Genomic DNA, 19382 nt, shown 5'->3' with positions numbered 1-19382 from the left:
TGCAATGTAAATTAAAATCTACATTTAACTCATGGTATAAAGAAAAGCAGACAAAACCAGTTTATAAAAACCACCTTGATAAAAAACTATAAAGGTAAGCTTTTGGAAAAAGACCGAGGCTGTCATCTACAACTGAGGAATAAAAAAAAACAATCATCATCTATTACACCTACTCAGAACTCATAATATTTTATATAAAGCCAGTAATGTTGATTTTTGGATCCAAAACACTGCTGAGTGCAGGACTAAGTTTTGTCCATCGCCTCTAGACAGCTGGCTGGCTGTTATTTATATGGAGTTGGCATTACGGGGTTTTGTAGGTGAATTGTTTCCCCTCACCAGCAGCTACATCTCTTCTCCTGAACTATTACATACTAATAAAATTATCATAAAATTCAATTTACCATTAACAACCTACATGATATGGCAGTTTCATTCCAGCTGGTAGCTAAAACTGATAACTCCAGTCTAGCTTAATGGTTGTGACAAGGCACAGTTTTGATTATAATTATGCTTCTGTAATTCTTCATATCATAAAGTCCCAATGCATTGGGATCCTTACATCTAATAACCTGATTATCTGTACTACATTGTTGAAATAAAAATGTTCTAAATCAGGACTCTTAAGTATAAACTGATATAAAAGTAAGGCTGCACAGTGGTATAGTGGTTAGCACTTTCGCCTTGCAGCAAGAAGATCCCCTGTTCAAACCCCAGCCTGGGATCTTTCTGCATGGAGTTTGCATGTTCTCCCTGTGCATGCGTGGGTTTTCTCCGGGTACTCCGGCTTCCTCTCACAGTCCAAAAACATGCTGAGGTTAATTGATTACTCTAAATTGCCCGTAGGTGTGAATGTGAGTGTGATTATCTGTCTGTATATGTAGCCTTGCCACAGACTGGCCACCTGTCCAGGGTGTCCCCTGCCTTTGCCCTAGTCAGCTGAGATAGACTCAAGCAACCCACGCAACCCTAGTGAGGATAAAGCGGTGCATAGAGAATGAATGGATGGATGGATGATATAAAAGTAGCGCAGTGCTGTATGTACGTCAAAGGCAACTGCCCTTTTATCCTGAAAGTAAGAGGCTAAAACCAGAAACAGTCTTTAGATTATTGTGGTTAACTTAACGCAACTGAGGAAGCTAATGCTACCTTCAAGTGCCACCTGTAAACGCACTTTCTCATAATACGAAGTCGTAAACATTACTACAAAGCCACTTTCATATAAATACAATGCTTAAGATTCTCATTTATAGCGATCTCAGATAAGAAATGGGAATATTTGCCTGTAACAGCACGATACTAGTATAAAAAATGAGTTTGTTTGCTAAATATTACCCAAAATGTAATTTTGCATCAAGGAAGAATAGCTCTTTTTTAAGACCCTCTCTTAATTGTTAAGTTTTGGGGCTTGTAAGCACTTAATGAGTTTTTCGACTTTGTCAATTGTAAAAAGAAAAAGAAAAAAGAAGTTTGTATTCAGTGCTGTTTTAATAACGGTATTACAAACTTTCTGACGGCTTTTTTTGTTGTTAGTATGAGGCGGGACGATTATCTCTTATCTGCTAACTGATTGGATTTTAAAAACAATTTCCCCTCCCAACCGTCATCCGATTGGTCAATTAAAAAGTAAAGCTATACACTCCTCTTATGATTGGCTCTTGGTCACGCCAGTAAACCAGGAAACTTCCGTCTTGAGAAAAAAAATGTACTGTGCGGCTTTCACTGACTGTGACACGGGAACGTCCTTCCCTGACGCCTTGGATGCTCACGGTATGTACCTATGTCAGGGATTATGTTATTAGCTGCGCCTCTGATGAGCTGTACACGGAGCTGGAGGCTGGGAGGTGTCAGTTTACAGCTCTCCTGTTAGTGTCCGGTTGACCTGATGATGGTCTGACATGAAACGACAGATCAGGCTGAGCTAAGCTAGCTCAGTAAGCTAGCTGACGGTAGCATGCTCGTACCTGAGGCTTGGTGGCTGCTCGCTGGGGTCAAACTTGGCCTCTTTTTAGCAAGACTTTTACAGACAGAACTCAGAGTTGTTATGGAGTTTACGTGAAAGTAAATAAAAACGGTGGCAAGGTTGATTCCTGGCCTCAGCCTGTTGAGGCTAAATGCCTAGCTTTCTAGTCACCTTACAGTCATGTCTGTTTGAACTAGCACCCTCTTTATCATCAATTATTTGTCCTGCCTGACATGTACACCAGTAGATATTTTATTTAACTTGGTAGATTGGCCCCAGGGAGAAGGTAAAAGTGAGCCACTTTGTCGTGTTGAAGCCAGACCTGATGTTTGTCCAGCAGCTCCACTGTCTACATACCAGACAGTGTAGATAGATAAGTAGCTGGCACGTTATCAAGTTGTCTTGCTACTTAACAGTTAATGCGAATTTGTTTCACCTGGTTAAAGCATGAAGCTGCAAGTTAATTCTGTGCCTTGAGGGTGTTTCAGTGGAGCGTGGAGTGATACATGTGTGTAATGATGGCAGCTCTGAAGGAGAAGGCTGCTACTCAGATAATTGACAAAACTTGTGTCTTATCTGTTGTAAAATATTAAAACTGCAGTCACCCACCGGACCAGTGTGAACTTCAGGAGTGGATGACTACGGACAGTCCATCAATGAGCCCCGAGCTGGCTGATCCCAGAACAGAGAGGAAACCTTATTTTGGGTGAATGTGAGGGGGCTTTGGAGAGGTGTGGCCTGAAGGCGTTCCCATTTCTGAGATGTCATTCAAACAAGCAGACGGGATGTCCATCGCCCAGGCTTTGGCCATGACTGTAGCAGAGATCCCAGTCTTTCTCTACTCCACATTTGGGCAGGTAAACCACTTTGTAAATTCATAAACACAGTTAAGTTACAGACCCCTGGTGAAAATTTAGCTTTTTGTCTTGTGTATAGATCCTGTGGTGTTTTTATATGCTTGAAGACACATCCTGCCTGGACATTTCCACCTTGAAACTTCAGTGTACTGGTGACACTTTAGAAGACACTGATTCATACTTGTAAGGTGCCATTCGTAAGGAACCAATCCTGTCGGTTTGCAGGGTGGAAACTTTCCGTATCATATAAAGGCTGCTTCCTATAGATTCTAAAGGAGACAGCAGTGATGAGTAGAGCTGCAACAATAAATTGTCAGCCAGCAACTTTAATAATCGATTTAATTGGTTTTATGATTTTACGTGTAAATACTGTCATTCCAGCTTCTTAACTGTGGACCTTGTTTGGTTTCTTTAGTCATGTATGACAATAAATTGAATATCTTTGGGCTGGGGACAGAAAGAAACATTTCAGGATGTCGTCTTGGGCTTAGAGAATCACTGGTCAACACCTTTCACCATTTTCTGGCATTTTACAGGCCACACAACTAATTGATTAATCAACAAAATAAGCGACAGATTAACTTCCACTATTAAGCTTAGGTTCAGATTAGAGTCATCTTTAACGGCAGCATAGTTACATCTAAGCCATTTTAAGATCAGAAGGGATTATTATGATGGAAAAATTCTAATTATGTAACTTTCTTAAATCGTGATTCAATTTTAGAGATAATTCAATAACATGTGAGGACATTTAAATACCAATCATTGTCTTGTGTAGACATGTTCAGTAAAAGTAGGTCTAAATTAATGCTGATAGCCTGTGTTTAGTCATATCGTCACTGTCTCTTCTGCTTTCAGTCCATATTTTCCCAGTTAAAGCTTACACCGAGCCTGAAGAAAGTGCTGTTTGCCACAGCGCTGGGCAGTGTAGCTCTGGCTCTCACTGCCCATCAGCTGAAAAGGCGAGGGAGGAAGAGAAAGCAGGTGACACAAGGGAAAGAGGGTCAGAAGACAGTGGGGATACCTGAAGCACTGCTGAAGACAGGAAGACCTTCATCGTTGAAGAGAGGTGTGTGTGACCTAATGATGGCAATTTGGAAATCATGACTTTGTTTTGTGGTATGTTGATTCTTTCAGTGTCTGCTTAGATACGTCCAGATAATTCTTTTTTTTAAAACTTCCACAGGTCCATTTACTGGTCGACAGATGATGAGTCCCAGCACTCGGAGCAATGACACCATGAGTGGAATTTCTTCCCTGGCTCCCAGTAAACACTCAAGTTCCTCCCACAGCCTGACATCTGTTAGTTTCATACTAGTATTCTTTCTCTTTTTTCCCTGTCATGTTTACTTGCCGTTTCCCTGATTATTCTTTGATGTGTGTTTCTGGCGTAGATGCGAGTCCCAAGCTCCCCAAATCAGTCTGCAAATCCATCCACCCCCTGGGAGGCAGAGCCTGTGGTGGAAGAGTCGGGGGCAGTGGAGGATGCTAATGTAGAGAATCTCTATTTAATGGGTAGGCTTTTACCATCATTCCTGCTTTTCTAAACTGTGGATGAAATCTATAATATATTATAGAAAACCCAGGACTCATACAAGAACGTGTTTGCCACTGGAAAGAGGATAGTATTCACATTTTCAGTCTGTTCTCTTCCTAAGTATGTTTTTTCCCCAATTTCACACTGACATTTAAGAGACAGTTCAGCTTCTTTGAAGTGATGTTTTATGAGCTACATATCCGTAGTCAGTCATCTGCTTGCAGAACATGGTGATGGTCGACATGGTTCTGGTTTGAAAGGGCAGACAGGAGTACTAGTACAGAGGTGAAGCAGTGAACTGTTGTGGACGGGGTCAACAAAATGTATTTTGGCCTCCTAAGAAAGTCAAAAGTACAAAAAAAAAATATGGGTTTAGGCGTACACTGTATTTAGAATATTTTCACTGTTTTACCTTGCTGTCAGACAGCTCTTTTCCGTGGGGAACTGAAGCTTTTATATTTCTTTTCTGACATCAAAATCACCAACCTCTGTTGACCAAAACTGTAATTTTACCTTAGTTTGGATCCAAACTAACATGCTAAAGACACAATGTAATGTTTTTTGCATGCTTAAAAAGCCTAAAGTCAATGCCAAATGGAGTTAGTCTCACCTACAGCAAACTGTGCTCCTTACTTGCCTAAAATACTTAGTTTGAAGTACAAACCCTTCCTCTGTTACCTATTTGTGCTATTATGTCACACATTTACGTTGCACCTGTGTAGTTTGCCTTTCCTCTAAACAAAGATTAAGCAGCAGCCTCACAGTTTGTCATTATTTCCTCAGTAGAGCAGCTTCTGCTGGTACATCCTCATACGCAGAGATCTGGGGTTATATGTTGTCAGGCTTTTCAGTGGGGGATTTGTAAAGAGATAGAATCTAAAATGTAATGTTGGGTCAGAAGAGGTGCTGCAGCAATTTACAGTATGAGAAAAATAGTGTTTGTTTTCATCAAAGTATCCTAACATATCCTAGTAGACCCATCATTTGATTTTATAAAACACCAAAATCATACAATAGCGGACTCGCAAACTCCCTGTTCTATGAGGTAAAATTACTGTTTCTCTTAACGGAGTCTGGTGGCTTTGAAGAGATTAATATAGCTGCTTCAGTTCCCTGTCAGAAAGAGCTGTCTGATGACGAGGTAAAGCAGCGTCTATCTGTTTACGATACGAGTTACTTATAATTATAATGGAGCATTTATCACATCACGTAAAGACAGTGTTAGCTTGATGCTGTAGTGACTGTTACTCTTTTTTTTAAGAATAAATAATCCACAAGGCAGAGACCAAAAAGATTTAACACCAATTTCTGCTGCTCTGTCCCATTGTTTCTTACTTTTATGTCCAGCTCAAGAATAGACAGTTTGTTTAAATCTTATTTCTTTTTTTCTGCTAGGAATGGAGCTGTTTGAGGAAGCTCTGCGAAAGTGGGAACAGGCCTTGCATATACGCCATCCCACCCACTCAACCTCTAGCAGTAACAACAGCCTCGCTCTGCAGGGGGCAACATGCGGAGACTTTCCACTGGTAACCATCAAACCATTGTTACCAGTTCACAGAGCTTAAATCTGTTGTGCGCGGTTTGATTACTTTAAAATCAAGCACATTATTGTTTATGTAGTCCGAATATCACTGACTGTAACTTTTGATGGTGTGGGCTTGCTTATAGGTGACACAAACCAATTCAGTACAAATAAAATGAAACTGAACCTGATCTTAAGCTGTTTATTGCATAACATTAAAGCCACTTTTGACTTGTTTCATGCCATTTTTCTTTTAGGTACAGGCTGAAGCCCGTAATAAAGTGTTTGCTGAGAAGTTGGAGACGCTGCTGCACAGGGCGTACCATCTACAGGAGGATTTTGGCAGCAGTATCCCAACAGAAAGTGTGCTAGCAGACTTTGGTGAGACTTGAGCTGCATGGCTGTTTGTGACCTTATTAATGAAGGAGAAGGAATTTAGATTCTGTGCTCAAGTTTGAATAATAATGAGATGTGCTACGCTAGAAATCCAAAAATGTTGTTGGCAAGGGTTGAAGACTGTTACAGAAAGTTGCATTCTCTCAGTAAATAATGTTATATGTATCTGTCCTTTATTTTTTGCATTGTGAGTTAGTCTGTGTTGTTCTTTTTTGCAGAGAGTGAAGGGACTCTTATCTTACCCCAAGTGGAGAGTTTCCACAGACTGCAAGATGATGACACAACTACTGTTACCTCTGATGACTCCTTCTTCTCAGCTGCAGAGGTGAGTTCCCTTGTGCTCCACAAAGACAAATAGAAACGAGAAAAACACAATGGCTGTCATACGTATCAAGTAGACGTGCACTTCTAAGTCCTGAAAACCTGAATATATATGCACATTCTGCTCTTCTGTCTATTATAAGGGGTTCCTGTACAGGATGGAATGTGTTGTTTGACATTTTAGGTCTGAACATATATGGAGAAAAGAGTACTTTATGTACAACATGTTTGGACTGTGCACTGAGTTCTGTGTGTTTTGTTTGTGCAGCTGTTTGATGCCATGTCTCTAGAGGGGGTCTATCAGCCACTGAAGCCAGCAGCCCTTTATGAAGAAGCCTTGTCTCTGGTCCAGGAGGGCAAAGTGGCCTTTAGGTCCCTGAGGTAATTGTAATGTGTGATGTCTTCATCTAAACACATATAGTTTAATTTTAATAACAATGTATGGATAGGGCTGCTCTGTAGTCCACCTCAATACAGGAGGCAACTTTGATAACAACACAAATGATAGTCTTTGAACTCTCTGCTGTTGGTGCTAACAGGCAGCATACAATAAATTTAATAGCATGTGCATCATTAAGCAGCTTTTCTTAACTTTGGAGGCCAAAAACAGTTAAAAGGAGTAAATTGCTGATATGGCTAGCTTATAACTGCCAGGCGGTCAGTACTATAACTCCACATAAATGCTAATGTTGCTTTGTGGATGTATAAATACACAACTATTTTCTACCATGTTTGCTATTTCAGTTCTATAGGGCAGTAATATATAAATGTTGTAATTTTATCTTGCCCTGCTGCCTCCAAGTGGTCGAAAATCAGTTTATACTTCTATAGTTCGACAGCAACATAAAGAAGATTGAGAGTTTGAAGAGTTTCATACAGTTTTCTCTTTTCTACCAGGACTGAATTACTTGAATGTTATAGTGACCAAGACTTCCTTGCCAAGCTTCACTGTGTGAGACAAGCATTCCAGGTCAGTTTCAGCTCATTTGACCTACTAATATACAATTCTCTGGTCTGGTCAGCTGCAGATTGTGATGCCACCCCTGTTTTTTCCAAATGTTTTTAATTTGCATTGTTGACAGTCTACTCCAAATGGTTCACTGCTGCCTTGCATGGCACCTTGCATGGTTCACTAGCGATTGTTGGCGACAATGCAGACTCATTTGTAAACTGGAGAGGAGACCACTCATTAAAGCACTGTTCTCCAGCTAGTCAAAAGCTCCACAGGGTGGCTTGTAATGGGACTCATTTTGGTTATAAATGATCCTGAACTTGGTTCCTTTTCACAGACATTGTACTTCCTGCAAAACTAAAAGACCAATTGATGCTTTTCCGATCCGTAGAGATCCGTAAGGGTATGCATGATGTAAATGTGGTCATCCACTTCTCAAGAGTCTGTACAGACCGTTCTGCAGACATCCTTATGCTGCCCAAAATGTGTGCCTGTGCAGGCTGTCTGCTGCTAAAATACAGTGGGAAGTTTCAAATTCTCCAGAAATCCGTATGCCCACAAGTGTCTGACACACCTCAAAAATAATTATACTGATATTATTCTATATCTTGTAAAAAAAACAACAACTAACAAACAAGAAGTGTTTTTCTGTGTCCAGTATGAGAGACAATATGACTGTCTGTGCAGTAGAGCAATGTGTATCTACTGTAGTAAACTGCATCTTCTGTCTGCTTTCAAAGCCCACATCCCTCTCCAGAGATACCCAGGATTAATATGCGTCTCGGGTGATCCAGTCTCTAATGGACAGCTCTAAGTACATCAGTACACATGGCATTACAATGCTTCTCCACGAGCGTCTCGAGTGACCACTTATGATTGGCTCTCATTTCCCTGCTCTAAATACTAATAAACACATTTATTATATCCATGTCAAAGACTTAATGCCTTGCATGGGTCTAATTTACCCACCTAGCATCTGCCCAAACCCACATAGGTCAGTACCAGAACTACTTTGTTGCCTGTAACTGTCTCCATGTCTGGACCTGGATAGCTCAATGACCAACAACCCTGACTTTGGCACCTTATCCAGGTCTAGTTGTCCAGTGAGGACCCTTAGGCAAGATCGTTAGTGCTGCCCCACTCGCCTAACTCATATTGTATCCTCTCACAGACGTGTTTCGCTTCGGATAGCCTTCTGCAAAAATAAACTGTAGAAGTCTGATACGGGTTGAAGTTCTTCACATGACGTCTTTATTACCTATGTGTTCGATTAAACACGTAAGAAACGCAGTAACTCACTTTAAAGACCACTTTTCAGAAAGTCACATTTTTACTTAACATGTGCAAATGTAGTTTTTTATATTGTCAAAGACGTATAATGAATAAACTAAGCAATGTACAGATGACAGCCTTAAAAATATGGATTCAGACTTCCTGGTTTCCCTACATAATAAACCTAAGGCATTAGTCAGTTAAACTTGCAGGGTGGTGCTTTCCATATCATTCTGCTTCAGAATTGGTTTGCAAATCAAGCATGTGTGTCTGAATTCCTCCAATGTTACAACTTGCTACAACTCTGCAGAAGCTGCAGAAAAGAGTGGAGCTGCGGGGTAGATAAGTGCAGGGACTTAACAGAGCCGCACATTCGAAAGGAAGTTTGAGTCACATCTGAGCAAAGACATGAAAGGATTATTTTAATGGAAAAGAACTTCTGAATATGTCACTTTGAAACAAGGAGGTGAGTTTTGAGGGGTTAAATCAATGACCAGAGAGGCACTTTAAAGTGTGATATTTTTACTTCGGCCTAAATGAATGGCTAATCATAGCTGCAGATACCTGACTCAGTGCACAACTCTGCCAAATGTATTGATTTCACCAGCAGGAGTCATGTCAGTTAAGTAGGTAGTCCTTCAGTGTGGATGAAGATACTTTTATGTATACACTGCCAAGAGAGGGTGACCATTTGTGGAGCACCTCTGAATGTAATCTGAGCAATCAGATCTCAGTGTGTGTGGGCACAGATACACCTGGACTTAGAGCTGTGTAATTGTGATTGATTCCCCAACACGCAAGTTAATGCCACATATAAACAGGGCCTGAGGTGAGCTGAAACCATAACTTAAGCTTTTACCTATGGGCTAAAGGGGAAAATGGTTATTTGTCATGACGGACTTTAACAAGGCGTTGTCATTCAGGTTTAAGCAGGTCATTATGAAGCACATGTCTTGTTTTCTTTTTGCTGGACACGCCATTTCTGATCTCATACACTACATGCAATTAGAGCCTTACAGAACTCTTCAGACAACCCTGACTTTGTAGTATTTTGCCTCAGTGCAGGTGTGGTCTTCACACCCACAGGCAGTGAGTCATGTTTCTTTACTAAAGCGACATCCAGACAAAAGCTACAAGGCCAGCTAAACCGATAACAGCTGCAATCAGGACGAATGACTCAGTTTTCCTTACACCTTAAAAAAAAACAAATGGTTTTATAGGAGTTTTTTTCATTTTTACCTTTGATCACAATTGAAGCCCTTCTGATTTACATCACATGTGGACATTTGCACAGCTGGAGTTGGAGGGAGCTGTTGGAGATGATTTTCTTTTGTTACCTGTGGAGCTGAAAGTCATTTGAAGCATATTTAAGGCACTTAAGAATAGATAAAATGTGCCTTTATTAGTACGCCTCAAAAATGGAGGAATGAATTTAAATTAATACCTATACATAAAATATAGGAAAAAATAGGAATGATGACAATGAAATAGATTTGTTTGAATGTATATGTGCTAGAATTTAACTGGTATTTACACATGTGCAGTATGATCGGTGGTGTGACAAACAATCATGAGTTGTTGTAAGTCTCACTGGAAGTTGGATGATGTATTGGAGTCTAATGGTCGATGGCCCAAACGAGTCTCCTGTGGATTTTGATGCACGTAACTGCATCAGTCCGTGTCTGAACGAGCTCATGAGATGCTTCAGACATGATGATAGCTCAGCACTGTGAAGAAATCAAATGATCGTTTTGTAAAATGATCAAGTTATTGTGAAAATTACCTGAAAAAATCAACCAATAATGTTGTGGGGGTTTTTTTTCTCCAGGTCCTGTTGTTAGATGAAACCCACCGCACATTTTTCATGGAAACCGGGAAGCAAATGATTGCAGGGTTGATGGTGAAAGCAAACAAGGTAGAACGCTGTCCATTTGGATCCTTAATTATTACCTAATCCTGTTTGGATAAACATGACCAAGGTCTGCTTTTGTTGACATATTTACACTGCTCCGACAATTTTCACTTCATTTTTATTGCTTTCAGAGTCCCAAAGCGTTCTTGGAGAGCTATGAGGACATGCTGCTTTACACTCAGAGGGAGGAGACGTGGCCCGTCACTCAGATGGAGCTGGAGGGCCGAGGGGTGAGTGACGCTGTCATTTGAGTCAAGCTATCAAGTCTCCTTTTTTGTGTAGTTTTTCAGCATAACCTCATGTATTTTATGTGCTATTGTGAATGTGTTTACTTTGCCAGACCTGGTTATGCAAGTCAGACCTGTAGGCGTACAGTTAAATTTCATTGGTTTATTCATGATAACAGGGACACAGGGTATCTCAGATTTATGTCACATGATTACTCTGTGCTCTGCTCAGTGTAAAGTTCATTTTTCAGGTCATACTGCGGTTAACCGTGTAATTGACAGCCTGGTGATGGTAATCGGTCTTCATTTAACTGACATCCATCCTCTATACACTGCTTTATCCTCACTAGGGTCGCGGGGGGTGCTGGAGCCTATCTCAGCTGACTCGGGCAAAGGCAGGGGACACCCTGGACAGGTCGCCAGTCTGTCACAGGGCTACATATACAGACAGACAATCACACTCACATTCACACCTACGGGCAATTTAGAGTAACCAGTTAACCTCAGCATATTTTTGGACTGTGGGAGGAAGCCGGAGTACTCGGAGAAAACCCAAGCATGCACAGGGAGAACATGCAAACTCCATGCAGAAAGATCCCAGGCCGGGATTTGAACCGGGGATCTTCTTGCTGCAAGGCAAAAGTGCTAACCACTACTTCACTGTGCAGCCCTTTAACTGACATATGATTTTTTATTTTTCAAAATACCTCAGATGTGAGGTTCAAAAACATGCTAAAAGAAAATGCATTTTTCTTTTAAAATTGAAAGTATCATATAGGGTTTTTTGTAAACATATTGTTTCCATCTCTGAATCCCCCATGAGTGGGGCTGCACAGTGAAGTAGTGGTTAGCACTTTTGCCTGGCAGCAAGAAGATCCCCGGTTCAAATTCCGGCCTGGGATCTTTCTGCATGGAGCTTGCATGTTCTCCCTGTGCATGCGTGGGTTTTCTCCGGGTACTCCGGCTTCCTCCCACAGTCCAAAAATATGCTGAGGTTAACTGGTTACTCTAAATTGCCCGTAGGTGTGAATGTGAGTGTGATTATCTGTCTGTATATGTAGCCCTGTGACAGACTGGCGACCTGTCCAGGGTGTCCCCTGCCTTCGCCCAAGTCAGCTGAGATAGGCTCCAGCACCCCCCGCGACCCTAGTGAGGATAAAGCGATGTATAGAGAATGGATGGATGAATCCCCCATGAATGACTGAAATGCCTTTACTTTCTTGTGACTTCTTCTTCCTTATTTACACTACTGTTCAAAAGTTTGGGGTCACTTAGAAATGCCCTTATTTTTGAAAGAAAAGCTTTTTTTTCATTGGAGATAACATTAAATTAATCAGAAATACAATCTACACATTGTTAATGTGGTAAATGACTCTTCTAGCTGTAAATGGCTGCTTTTTAATAGAATATCTACATGGGGTACAGAGGACCATTTCCAGCAACCATTGCTTCTATATTCCTGTGGAAAACATGAAATTCTCTGTTTGATCTCAAACTTTTGAACAGTAGTCTATGTATTGGTGGTCTGTGTGATTTAAAAAAAAAAAAAAGCCAAACATAGCTGATGAAACAGAATCAGAGCAAAAATACTCTGTAGAACCTCTCTGTACATGCATGTATGTACTGAATATGACACTGCATACCTTGATGTAGAGGTGTGATAGTGTGTCTGTGCATGATTTCAATTTTGGGCTGACTGTTTTTTCCCCCTCATTGCTTGTTGCTACACTTTTTAGCCTTGTAAATTTTCTTGGTATTTTATGCAGCCCAGTTCTTTTGTTGCTGTTTATTTTTAAGCGCTTCTTCATTTGTTACATGTATCTCTGCACCATTAATGACAGCTGCCCTTCAGTAGGTTCTCCAAAGTTTTAAATGAATGACAGTATAAATGTATACAATAAGTGTAATATGAATATCTTTTTGTGCATACACCAGATCCTGCCAAAACCAGACCAGCACCACAAATCATTAATAATATCACAAGGTGCTTTTTAGTAAAGCTTAAATTAAATTTGATGGTTTCTTGTTCAACTGTTGATGTCCCAAGGCGACTTTTCAATTCCCTCGATTTCATTTATATTCCCCCAGTGCAGCATTGTTAATGCAATCAAATGCCATATCCATCCTTTAGAGTGAATGTAGTGGGATCCATCATCTTCTCTACAGGTGGTGTGTATGAACTTTTTCGACATTGTGTTGGACTTTATCCTGATGGACGCGTTTGAGGACCTGGAGAGCCCTCCCTCCTCTGTGGTAGCTGTGTTGAGGAACCGCTGGCTTTCTGACAGCTTCAAAGAGACGGTTAATTCAAACACATGCACAGCTTAACTCTTTACTCCACCAATACACAATGACAGTTTCTTTAATAACAGAGCTGTGTTTTTCTCATAGGCTTTGGCAACGGCCTGCTGGTCTGTCCTGAAAGCAAAACGGCGACTTCTTATGGTAAGTCTGTTTGAAAATTCAGTGCGTTCTATTGATTGATTGATTGATTTTTTTTGTCAGTATGTGTGATTGTGACAGATTTTTCTCTTACTCCGCTTCATAGGTTCCTGATGGGTTCATCTCCCACTTCTATGCCATATCTGAACATGTGAGCCCAGTTTTAGCGTTTGGGTTTTTGGGACCCAGGCAGCATCTAAGTGAAGTGTGCACGATTTTCAAGGTGAGAGTATACAAAAAGAAGATGTGATTTTATTACAGTTTTGGAAAACAAAATTGTGTTATTTAAAGTGGCACTCCCAATTTTGCCCATGGCATTCAGTTTAGTCGTCATGAGGACTAATGTACAGCCTTAATATATGAAATTATAGAAGTATCTTCTGTCGCTCTGGAGGAAACTGAGAAAATAACCCTGATGATGCTAAAGTGGTTTAGCAGGCATGATTATCCAATTTTAGCTTTTCAACAAATATCAAGAAATATGAGATACAATCAGAACTTTTAGATATTGTTCCTATAAAAAGAAAGAAACATATTACATTTTAACTTGTCCATTGAAGCAGTTACCTTGCGCAGCAGTGCACTGCTCCCAGTGCTCCTGCCACACTAGAAAAGCTCCCTGGAAGTCTTGTTCTGTGAGCCTTCCAAGTACCGTTTGTGACGGGCACTAGGTCTCCTCCATGGTGTCAAATTGGCAACTCTTCAACATGATTTTTGTTTTATGTAACAGGAAAAAGTTATAAGGAGCTAAACCTGAGGAATGGGGTCAACAAAGAGTGACAAGCGTGTTTGTGCTGCCAAAAATCTGACACTTTTGTCATGATGGAGCACAAAACTGCGATCGTGCCACATTATGCTTTAGAATGTTGAAGTAGAAATCAGTGTTAAGTTTTATTTAATATAAATAATTCACGTTCCCCAGCTCATGAAAGTTTTGGCTCTGGGTTATAGTCGTAGAGCCAAATCTTGTCATCAGTGGTGATCCTCAGCAGGAGAGTTGGGTCCTCCCAGGTCTGTTGGGAAAGATCCTTACCGACTTCCACACCGTCCTACTTTGGTCTAAGTCTAATCTGCAAATACACACTAGCAAGTGGTTAAAAAATGCTTCAGAGAGGACCCGATCACACATCATGCAAAAATGAATCATGAAAGTTACTGCATGCAGTGTTAGGATATTTTTAATATTAGAGGCAAAACATTAGTTTTCAATGTTTTTTTCCTTGAATCAGTTTCCAAACTTAACAAAACTGCAGTATTGACTTTCCACACTAGAAAGGCTCTTGTAGAAGACGCATTAAAATGACTGGTATAAGTCAAACCCTGGATTATGTATTTCCCATTGTACAACTGAATTGCATCTTTCATTTGCCTTAACCTTTGGTAGACCGCATTCCTCCAGCTGATAACACAGCCTTATTATATTGCAGAAAAAACTCCAAACCTGATGTATTTTTAAACTGCTCCTTCAGACCCACAGAGCATATTATGAATGAGAGTTTTCTTAGGCTTTATAGTAGTAATAGCAATGACAGATAAATGTACCTTTAAGGATAAACGAGTACCTGTTAAGTTAGAATCAAAATGTTCCTGTCATTCATCTCTCTCCTTTTACCTGCAGCAACAAATCGTGCAGTACCTTAAGGATATGTTTGATCATGACAAGGTCCGCTTCACCTCTTCTCAATGCCTGGCTGAGGATATCCTGAAGCTTTCCCACCGCCGCAGTGAAATTTTATTGGGGTACCTGGGAATTGATAGTCTTCTGGAGCTCAACGGTGCCCTGCCCAGGGAAATAGAGGGCTCTGCAGGAACCATCTAAGAGGATTTGGGTCACTCAGTTTCACTGGGCTTGTCCAGGCCAACAGCAGTGGGCTGACAGAAGAAGTCGCAGCTCAACATTTAATCTGTTTCTGCGCTAAGACTGGACTGATTCATGCTGCGATACACTGACAACCAGCATTATTCATTTATTCATTAAACACAAGCTCTGTAATGCGAGATATCCACCAGATCTACAGTGTCACTGGTCCTTGTACTAATGAGGGAGACCGTTTGGATGATTCCACGTCTCCCTTGTGTTGCTGCTGTGTTGCGGGTTGAGAATGCCGACTGAAGCAATGCAATCACAGATGTCAAGGACTTTTCTTTGCCTTGTTGGGCGCCATGGATGCTTCTTAAAAACACACCTGACGGACACCCTTCGAACAGGTGAAGACTGGGTCTTCTACACTAAATCTTGACATGGATCAAGTCTCTTCCAAGATCGGTGTTCGTCACCTGTGGAATCGGGTAGAATATCTTCATTACCGTGTGAGAGTCCGTACTGTGTGTTTCTATGTTTTCTATTAAAAAGGGGGCAGATATTTGTGAACACCGTGACAGTTTCTGAGAACTCTGACCACCTGAAGAATTGTTCTGCGCGATTCAAGACGTGATGGGTTTGCTTCCTCACTTGTCCTTAAATTGTCCTTAATCCCTTGAAGTGTTTTTGTTTTCCACGTTGGTTGAATTGAGCAGACAAAGATGTGACATATCCAAGAGTTAAATGCAAAAAAACGCTTAGTTACTTCTACAGTCAGGGTCTTGGTTGAAGTGTTTGATTCTAAGTTAGTTTTGTGCAGTGGATGGCATGAATGTTACCAGCTTTAAATGGCATAAAACAAGAAGAGCTTCCTCCAGGTGTGAAAACATCTCCGTGAAGAATTATTTCCAGTGTGGAAGAAAGCTAATGTCTTGATCAGTGAAGCATTTCAGTAAACCTGAGTGCTCTCAGGGAGTCATAAGTAAGTTGAGATTAATATTAGGTACTGCAGTACTTTTAGTTTCCAAATACTGACAATTAATTTGTTCATCAGCAGGTTGTGCTTCTTGCTTTGTTTCCAAATGTCTGGGCCAAAATTGTACAGCCTGGAAATGTTAAGTTTACTGATTGAAAGATTGTATAGAAGTGTTTTAAGCAAAAGTATGCAAATGTGAGTTATATACAGATATGAACTTGTTTCCAGTGTAAAATCTGGACCAACAATACTTCCTGAGTATGGTTGATTTTGAAGGCTAATGTAAATTAAATGAGGATATGTGGATTAATAGTGGTTTTTGCCTTTCTCACAGCAGACATTTTTGACTTGTTACAGCAGGGGAAGCACATTAACAGCAGCTTTGTTCTATTCAAGTCTCTCATTTAAGGTGGACTATGCGATTTCAATCCAGTACACTTCTTTTCAAATTAGGGGAATATCTCCTCCCTGTGTGCTCTGAAGGAAAAAACCATATGTATGCAGCTCTGGCTCTTCAAATCAGAAACTTCCATGCAATCTTTTCCTGTTTGCTCTGTGCGCCCTAATGCTTGTGCACAAGATGGGGAAAAGGAGTAGTGGGAGTGAGAGGGATGGTAACTCTGGCACATACTCTTTATGTACTTATGCCAGCTAAATATCAATGATGTTTCTTCAGAATTGCCACGTTTAAGCTGTGAGAGTGAACCAACATGCACAATGATCACTACAGCAGTTATTTTAACTCGGCAAAGCAGGAAAAGCACAGGTAGACTTACTAACATTAGTACTGTTAATCAATTTCTCAGTTAATTCCATTTCGGTCTGTTGAGGCTTCTGGGCCCAAGTGTTGTTCATTCCCAAACATTAGCACAATGAATGGAATGGTGCTCCTGCTAGTGTGATTTACGCCTGTAATATTCCTACTGTGACAAGTCAAAATGTCTTCAGTGAGTTTACGGACATAGCAAGATGCATATCCTTGGAGACTTGCTAAAAACGAAACAATAACACTTAGTTTCAGTGATAAAACTCATCAGAATCACACATTTCCTGTCATTAATGTATAAAAGTGTAGTCCCTAAATGTACCTTCTCTCTCAATCCTCAACTCGTTTTAAAACTGACATGAAACAGTGCCATCTAGTAGTCTTAGCGAGGATATTTCTGATTCCATGAAGATGCAATGAATTGTAGAGTTAGACAGTAATCTACATAAGTGCACTGATGATAACCCCTGGGTTCTCTTTGTTTTAATACTGTGAACTTGGAGTACAGAGACACTGAAGGGGCACTAAGATGCCAAGTTCAACTGATTTTTCTTTTGTAATCTCAGTACCACTAGGATAGAGACAGATTGTAGTTTAGGAAACTGTCAAATACTAAATTATCCTCATGCAATATAATGAAAATATTATTTATTCTTAATGTCATTGGAAGCACAGTATGTATGCTTGTGGTTGCCTGTGTGTGGGAGGGAATTTCTGTCTGATCATTTTGTGTTTCATGGCTCTCTTGGTGTTTTAATTTCAGTAATTGATCATACGGATTAACAGAAGTCTGCTCTGTGTTATTCATATTCGTATAAGCGTGTGTTTTTGTGGCATTTATAATCCAAATCCTGCTGTTGTTGCAACACGCCTCTTAAATTCAGAGCTTTTTTTTTTTTTTTTCTTTTTGGCTCTTTAAACTGCACTGGCTGCGTAAAGAGGCATTATTGTCGGATCATTTGTGTTTCTGTCTAAAACAAACCGGTACTGTACATAGACACAGAGCTTTTACAGAAAAGTATTTGGTTCCATGTTCTGTTTGATGTGCAGCTTTGTGATTTTAAGCATTTTGCACTTTAGCAGAAAGAAGATACAAGAATGTCCAGCAGCCCTTTTTAACAATCAGTTTGAGAGTTCAGATGTACAAACTGTTGAATTATTTATTGCATCACTTCTTATTGATAATATAGAGCGTAAATGCTGTACAGTAGAGAAATTATCTTTCCCAAAAACAACTATATTATGCTAATGATTTATTCTGGTTACTATCATAAGGTTCAGTTTAAGTGTCCATCTTTAAATTGTTCATTTTATATTTAAATAGTTTAAATTCTCCATTTTTTTTTTTTTTTTTGCTGCGTGTGGTCTGATGAATTGCTTTAAAAACGTCTTCCTCCCCCCCCCCCCTCGTTCAGTCCTGTTATTATATGTGTCATGCAGGAAAATGCAGCTATGGAAAAACAGCTTCTGTTTAGTCTTGTGTTCACAGATCGGTCTGCTTTGTCCGTGTTCTGAGAGCAGATGAACTGCTTTTGCATGTTAACAGTGTAAATTCTCTGATATGAATCAGTGTAACATGCGACATGTAGACACAGGCTCAACCCTAGTTGTTGTAGGTTTAATAAATCTCAGTTAGAAATAAGCTAAAGAAAATATTTAAGAGGTTATAATCATTTGAAGGATAAAATTCAAGCATGGACTCTCCTACTTAGCGTAAAATCAAATGCATTGTAGAGTTTTACCAGGATTTCAGATGGCCAAAATGTGGAAAGTTTTTTTTTTTTTTTTGGTAAGTCATTGCTGTACATTACAAGTGTCCTATTCATGCCTTTTGTCTTTTCTATCGTTGAATTTGCATTGCCAGCGCAAACTGTAAATTGATTTTAATTCTCCATATTAAATGTTATTTTTTGTTATTAAATCAATCTGTTCATTAATGTGCTTTTTTTCCCCAACTGATGACACCTTGTTATATTTTATGTTCCACAAAGAATCAAACTTCCCAAAATATAAAATAATTTTGTTACTATAGTGGAAATACACATATGACTGAGAAGCACTGCCTTCAACAGCACAGTGAGTCCTAAAACAGAGTAAACGTGTAAAAGACAAACGAGAAAAGTGGCATTTTGACCTTGAGAGATGGATAAATATTTAGTCAGTGACATGAGTTTGTCAAGACAGCAGAAACACAGAAGTGAAAAATATGATACTTGCCAACATCACAAAGTTTGCCACTGTACGATTTTGTTTAAATTCAGAGATCTGAGACTAGTATTTATTTTCTTTATGTATTTAAACTTCAAGTAGGTCTTTTGAGAACCAGTTCTCATTTACAATGATGACCTGGATATGAGACATAAACATAAAACACAGTCAGTCAAATGTATTAATTCAAAAAAAGCAACTAAAATATGATTTGACGATTTGATTTATTT

The 19382-nt window shown here is 39.9% G+C and overlaps 1 protein-coding gene across 1 annotated transcript; it reads left to right on the top strand.

The window, feature by feature from the left end:
• The first annotated feature begins 1641 nt into the window (after positions 1–1641).
• miga2 (mitoguardin 2) lies at positions 1642–18869 on the top strand. Its single transcript, XM_022219261.2, has 16 exons — positions 1642–1770; positions 2565–2820; positions 3679–3889; positions 4007–4122; positions 4215–4335; positions 5753–5883; positions 6137–6260; positions 6494–6600; positions 6865–6977; positions 7494–7566; positions 10649–10735; positions 10864–10962; positions 13126–13260; positions 13351–13404; positions 13508–13624; positions 15020–18869. The coding sequence occupies exons 2-16, from the start codon at positions 2725–2727 to the stop codon at positions 15218–15220; spliced, it is 1785 nt and encodes a 594-aa protein (XP_022074953.1). The 5' UTR covers positions 1642–1770; positions 2565–2724; the 3' UTR covers positions 15221–18869.
• The last annotated feature ends 513 nt before the right edge of the window (positions 18870–19382 follow it).

The sequence above is a fragment of the Acanthochromis polyacanthus genome, chromosome 18 (assembly GCF_021347895.1).
Source record: "Acanthochromis polyacanthus isolate Apoly-LR-REF ecotype Palm Island chromosome 18, KAUST_Apoly_ChrSc, whole genome shotgun sequence".
NCBI classification, from domain to species: domain Eukaryota; kingdom Metazoa; phylum Chordata; class Actinopteri; family Pomacentridae; genus Acanthochromis; species Acanthochromis polyacanthus.
Note: the sequence above shows the minus strand (reverse complement) of the source record. Positions and strands in the feature narration are given on the sequence as shown.